The sequence below is a fragment of the Elephantulus edwardii genome, unplaced genomic scaffold, assembly GCF_000299155.1.
Source record: "Elephantulus edwardii isolate Elephantulus edwardi_28Jun2011 unplaced genomic scaffold, EleEdw1.0 scaffold00196, whole genome shotgun sequence".
Classification (NCBI taxonomy): Eukaryota; Metazoa; Chordata; class Mammalia; order Macroscelidea; family Macroscelididae; genus Elephantulus; species Elephantulus edwardii.
Window position 1 is genome coordinate 2,757,030 of NW_006399946.1, and position 6,676 is coordinate 2,763,705.

The 6,676-nt window shown below is 35.3% G+C and overlaps 1 protein-coding gene across 1 annotated transcript in view; it reads right to left on the bottom strand.

Moving 5' to 3' along the window:
- The window catches only part of PIEZO2 (piezo-type mechanosensitive ion channel component 2), a 731,335-nt gene that overhangs the window by 60,729 nt on the left and 663,930 nt on the right, over window positions 1-6,676 (bottom strand). Inside the window, exons 43-44 of the mRNA XM_006897012.1 lie at window positions 6,477-6,635; window positions 4,771-4,918 (exon numbers count right to left, since the gene is read on the bottom strand). Coding sequence (XP_006897074.1) covers window positions 4,771-4,918; window positions 6,477-6,635 — 307 coding nt within the window. The remainder of the gene's footprint in view (window positions 1-4,770; window positions 4,919-6,476; window positions 6,636-6,676) is intronic.

The window sequence follows — 6,676 nt, forward strand, 5'->3', positions numbered from 1 at the left end:
GGGTCGGGGGGAGCAATGCAATACCTGAAGATGGGAGTCGTGGGTCAGAGCTGCAGGGGTGTGTCCCGATTTGGTTCTTGTCTTGACACAAACTATCTGGAGTTCAATGGCTCTGGTCACACCTCATGGGCCTTCCTCTCTGTTGTAGATTCTTAACTCAAATAAGCCATGACCTTCACTAGTAATATGTTCTGTTTCTATTTTCTGTTCCCTCTCTTTGCTCTGTGGTCACCTAAACTTCTTGAGTTCTTATCTGCTTTCCTGAATTGTCCTTCAAGATCTAGCTCAGATACTATTCACCTTACTGTACTTTGGATTTGTCTCCACTACGTCTTTCTTATTGGGATTTCATGAAGTTTCTTCTCTATAGTGTTCACGCAAGAATTCACCTGTAATATAAAAAAAAATGGTCATGCTGTACTAGACTAGCTTTTGAACACTTTCACATTGTATCCTCCTTTACTGTTTTTTGTTCCCTTTATTCTTCTAATTAATGTTTGATCTAATTGTTTACTCTTTTCTTTGATGCTCAGATGTCCAGAATGATCATCTGTGTCTGTTTCACTTGATTTCTTGGGTCTTTATTGTAGAGAGATGTGGTATGGAGTGTCTTACAAGGTCATCATTTTAGTTCTATCTGTTAGATATGTTTATGGTTTACATTGTGTAAATCCTTCACTTTTCTGACTCAATTTATCTCCAAATATTTTCTTCTTTGAGATGCTATTATAAGTGAATTTATTGTCTTCATTTTCCTTATGGTATATGGAAGACAAAATTTTTTAATTGACCTTATATCCTGAAACTTAGCTAAATTCTTCTTCTAATTTTAGACATTTTCTTGTACATTCACTGGTTTTTACTGTATAGATGATCATATTACCCACAAATAGAGACCATTTTAATTCTTGTTTTCTAATAGCAGGAGTGGCATCTATTTCCAAAAGTGGTTGCCTCCAGAAACTCTATGAACTTGGAAAAATGATGAAAGTTATACAATTGTTCAGGTCTTTTGTTCATAAGGTCACTATGAACCATCTACAACTCAACAGCACTTAACAGCAATAACAATTTGGACAATTTCAATATCTTTTCTTTTTATTCTGGTTAGAACTTGTAATACAATATTGTATAAATATAATGATAATGAACAGGTATGTCTTGTTCTCAGTTTCATTAGTAAAGTTCTTGATATTTCTCCATTAGCTATATTGTTGTCTGTTGGCTTTTCATATATGCTCTGAATCATATACTGAGGAATTTCTTTTATATTCTAATCTTCTTTAAGGTTTGATCAAGAGGGAGCTCTGGTGACCTAGTAGCAAGAAGCTGCACTGCAATCCTAGAGGTGTGTGGGCCGAATCCACCTGATGCTCTGCTGGAGAAGGAGGGACACTTTCCTCCTATACCTGTCAGATCTGATTTGACAGTACACACACACAAAAAGTAATAAATTTTTTTTAAAAAGGTTTGATCAAGAAAGGATGTTGGATTTGATAAAATACCTTTTTCTGAATCCACAGAAATGACCATTTTCTTTTGTTCTATTGATGTGTTATATTATATTGATGATTTCTCCTTTTTTGTGTTTTCTAAACAATTTTTATTAGTTTACTGACAATGTTCTTATACATATTTTTTCACACCAGATCTTTCCCATTTCTTTAACCCACTCCTCCCTCCACCTATCAAACTGTGCCACCCAGTGATTACTCTTTCCCCTGTCCATCCTCACCTTTTTGCTCCTGCCCTTTAGATCCTCATACACATTTACTAGTTATCTATTTATACAATAATTGTCATATACAGTATTTGTCCTAATGGGACCAAGTTAGTTCACTTAACATAACGCTCTCCAGTCCCTCTCAAGTTAGGCAGTGATTTAAAAAATCATTGCTCCTGCATGCTGCATAGTATTTCATCATGTTAATATACCATACGTTCTCAATCCATTCAATTGTGTTTGAACATTTGGATGTTTCCATTTTTTTATGATGGTGAATAATGCTGCTATAAACATTGGTGTACAAGTCCCTATTTTTGCTTCAGTTCTCATTTTCTTAGGGTATTTAAAAAAGTGGAATAACTAAGTCATGTGGGATTTCTATGGCCAGCTTCGTGAGGAAACATCAAACTACCTTCCAGGGTGGTTGTACCATTTTACAATTATACCAACCTTGTATAAGAGTTCCTATCTCTCAATTTTCTCTCCAACATTAATTATTTTCTGTCTTCTGTGAGACACAATAAAATACCTAAATAAATGTAAAAATTTTCCATGTTCATGGATAGGAAGACTCAACGTTGTTAAAATTACAATCCTACCAAAAGCAATCTACACGTCCAACTCTATTCCAATAAAGACACAAAATTCATTTTTCAAGGAGATTAAAACGGAAATTGTCAAGCTTAGTTGGAGAGAAAAGAGACCCCAAATAAGCAAAGCATTTTTAAAAAAGAATGAAGTGGGAGGCATAGTACTTTCTAACCTTAAAACCTACTACACAGCAGTAATAATTAGAACAATCCTGATGCCATATTCGTCTTCATATAGTCCAGCTTCAAAATTATTTACTAACCATACAGACTGAATAGGGATAGAGAAGGGGGGAAAATCTGATGCACACCTCTCCTGATTTTAAAGTATGCAGTATCCCCTTGTTCCGTTCAGACAATTGTCTAGGTATAGATTTTGCATAAGCACAAGTAAATGTTCTGGAATTCCCATTCTTCTCAAAACCATACTGGTATTCTCTACTTTTAGCCAAGATTCATCTGACATCAGCAATGATATTCCTTGTTTCTTGTTAACTAGTTGGAATTTCCATGCGAATATGGCATCAGGTTGCTATTCTGATTACTACCTCTGTGTGGTAGGTTTTAAGGTTAGAAAGTACTATGCCCCCCGCTTCATTTTTCTTTTTCAAAAGTGTTTTGCTTATTCTGGGGTCTCTTTTCTCTCCAACTAGAAAATTTCCCTTTCAATATCCTTGAAAAATGATGTATTATGCCATCTGTTTTTAAATAATCTCCAATAAGATTTTACTTGTATCTGATTTCAAGGCTATTGTTCAGTAACTTCCACATTCTGTTGGATCATCTTTTCTTTTCTTTTTTTTCAAATGGGGACAAATATGGATCTCTTCTAGTCAGTTGCACAGGTAGCTGTCTTCCAAATTTCTTGGCAGTCAGTGCAATGAGCACATTCAGAGCTTAATCTCTTCACTGAAATGCCTCAATTGGTATTCTATCATTTCCTGGGGACTTATTTTTTACCAACATCTTCAGTGCAGATTGAATTTTTTCCTTCATTACCAGTTATTATGATAATATGTTTCTCCTTCAGAAAGTATAGCATTAACAATTAGATTGAAGAAATGTAGAAGGTTGAGGGGAGTTGAGATCCCCAGGGAAAGATGTGACCCAAGCTTAGGCTCTAGAAGGCCTCTAGGGAGGAGAAGCTTACATTAAGTTCCAGAAGTTAAGTAGGAGTTTGGCAAATGAGGAGTTAGGGAAAGATGTTTCAGATAGTGGAGGCCTTATTTTGGAAACAAACATAGGAAACATCTCTTTTGGATTAGACTCTGTAACAGTTTAAGAGTGTAGAAATAGATTGGGACAAAGAACTCAGGAACAAACAAAAAATTATGCATGGCTTTCTATCCATACTATTAGCATTCTTCTTCTACTAGCTCGTGGCTTGTGTCTCATGTCTTAGAAGAGCTGCCCCTGTGAGATTATCTCAGAGTACAGTGCATTCCTCTGGCAGTGCACTGTCATATATTGCATGCATTTTTATAATTACTTGATTAGTATCAGTTGCTTCTCAATGGGTTTTGATTTTCATAAAACTTGAGAACACTATACTTTTGGGCCATTACAGCTCTGAATACATGGGAGGTAATTAGTAAATGTTCATGGTAGATTGTGAAAAATAAAAAGAAAAACCATAATAAGCCAATATGTTTATATAATTATATGATAATAAGGCAGTATACTTTTAGATCTATTGCCAAGTTCCCATTGCCTCATCTGCTCATCCCATTAGCAACAAGATCATAACATACTCAAATCCTGTCTATGAAGCTGAAATTACCAAGAGAAGCTGCTCAAAACAATGTACTTGAATTTTGTAAATAGTATACAAAAAAGAAAAAGAATAATTTTGGCGTAATGTTTATTGAGCATTTATAATGTTATCCATTTGGATCTTCTTTCATGTGTTAAACTTTTGAGAAAGTTTTAACATTTACTTTTAAATACATAGAATTGCATTACATAGCAATTTGGCCCACATTAAGCATAACATTCAAACTAGCAGAATAAGCAAATCTTTGGATTTCCATTTCCTTGTATAAAGAAGATAAATTGTCTTTTTCTCAAAAAGTATTACTCAGAGGGTAAGCATGAATCCAAGCCACGTGGCTTACTTTTCTCCACCAAACCACATTTCTTCCTGTTCCCTCATGGTCTCTTAAGAGTTATTGGCTTATACAGCAATATATCATTTGTTTTTCCTAAAAGGACTACAATATACAGGTGCCAAAAGAAAAAAATCTGGATCATATTGTTGAAAAAGACAGCAGTGAACTTAAAACTCTCAACTCTAGTGGTTTGGGAATTAATAGGACAATTTTTTAGGTCCTAGACATTTTTGCTCCCACCTCCATTTATTTGGCCCCAAAAGTTAAAACCATCAGATTGATCCTGAAACTAACCCATATCAAAGATAAACAAACAGGGTCATAGACACTTTTATTTGTTTCTTACTTTTTCTGATTCTCGCCAGCACTTCAGAATAAATATGTGAGCATAAATATCTTCCACACAAATCCAACTGGAAAGGCTCAAAGTTGTGTCTGTCCACACCCAGTCCATCACAGCTCTCAGTTCAGTCAGAAATGGAACAAGGCGGAACCTGACAGGAATCACATTAGATCACAGATGGAGTTAAGGGTTAGTCCCATTACCTGTTTCACCCCAGAAACTCATCTAGTCTGGAATTATTTTGAGACTCATGACTTAGAAAAAAATCTCTACATAAAACTACTGTTTCATTAGAAGTTCATTAGTATTTTATATTCCTTCTACTCTATTAACAGTCTTAACATACTAAGATTTTCCTTTTCTGAGATTAATAAAGTTGAGATTTGTTGGGTTTTTAAAAAATATATTTATTTGTGGATATTTTGTTATGTATGTGGGTATGTTGTTATATATATGAGTGGGTTGTTATATAGGTGAGTATGTATTTATTTGTGGATATTTTAAGAATCTATTGAGTACAGAATTTTTGTACACCAATTGTTGAAGACTATAGCAAAAGATAAAAGGTAAACCGGAGCAGTCAACATGAACAGAAATATCCTCAATCCTGGGTGACAGATTTAACAGCATTGAACTGTAAGGCTGACTTGATTCTAGCTGGACACTTACTGTAATTTGGCTTGGTTTCTTTGAGGTCTTTCATCTGGGCTTGCTTTGGGGTCCAGAATGTTTTTTCTCTTGACTGTTACAGAACTTCTCCTGAACTTGAAAACCACACAGTGGTTTGGGTCACCAATTAATGCTTATTCCTCGTATCTGCTGAATGAGCAATAACCCTAGAAATGTTGTCAACTTGGACATGGGATAAAACACTGCTTGATATCTGAGGGCTCTGTAGCTGACCTACTCATTCCCAGCCCAAGCTATTAAGAGGGCAGTGGAGCCAAAACAACACATACTGTATATTATGGTGTCACTTCCTCGGTAATAGAAAAGAGATAATATAAAATCATCATATAGGTGAACCAATATGCCTCTTTGAAATTCTTACCTAATTTACTCCCAGAACCAAGAAAGTCACATAAAATTCCAGTTCATTTTATGTGGAATGAACATTTCTCTGAAGGAATTAACTTTATTGACACCAAGTTGGCCAGGTATTTGGAATTGCTCAGATTCTAATAATTCTGTACGTTGTGCACAAAAGTGAACTGATAGTTAACTCATGAATCCCTGTTTTTTTGTTCTAAAATATGACCAAATAATGGTCCAGGAACAACATCCTGGTCTGTGGTGGCAACTGTTGTATGCTATCGAGTTGCCTATGACTCACTGCGACCTTATACATGCAATAACTCTGAACCTTGCCCTACTCTGAGCCAGTTTCACTATTTCCAACAAACCCAACCACATTAACCCAGTTACTGATCTCATCCAGGTCTTCCTCTTTTTAACTGTCCCTCCACCCTTTCAAGCAGTATGTCATTCTCCAGTGACATAGACATGTAGTTCAAGAGATTTGGTATTCCTTTGATGAATACTGTGAGAGTTAACAGTTGTTACATTTCAGAATTTCTTCTTTCTCATTCATCTTCAAATAGGAAAAATTTTATCTCAGTTCTTACCTCTACATCTATCTATAATATCACACTCACTTTTACAAATCATAATGTCAAATAGAGTGAAAATATAAAGTACAGTGAACTTACCCTTGAAACAAAAAGAGGTTGACATAATTGTAACTCTTTGTGAGGAAGTTTCCAAGGACTCGTGTTGGGTAGCCACAACGAATTTGGTAGGCAGATAATCCAAAGTAAACACATTTCACAAAATACCAAAGTTGTGCAACCAGATTCTGGCTGAATTTCCTAAAATGTGAAAATACAGAGAAATGAAAGAATGGGCTCTT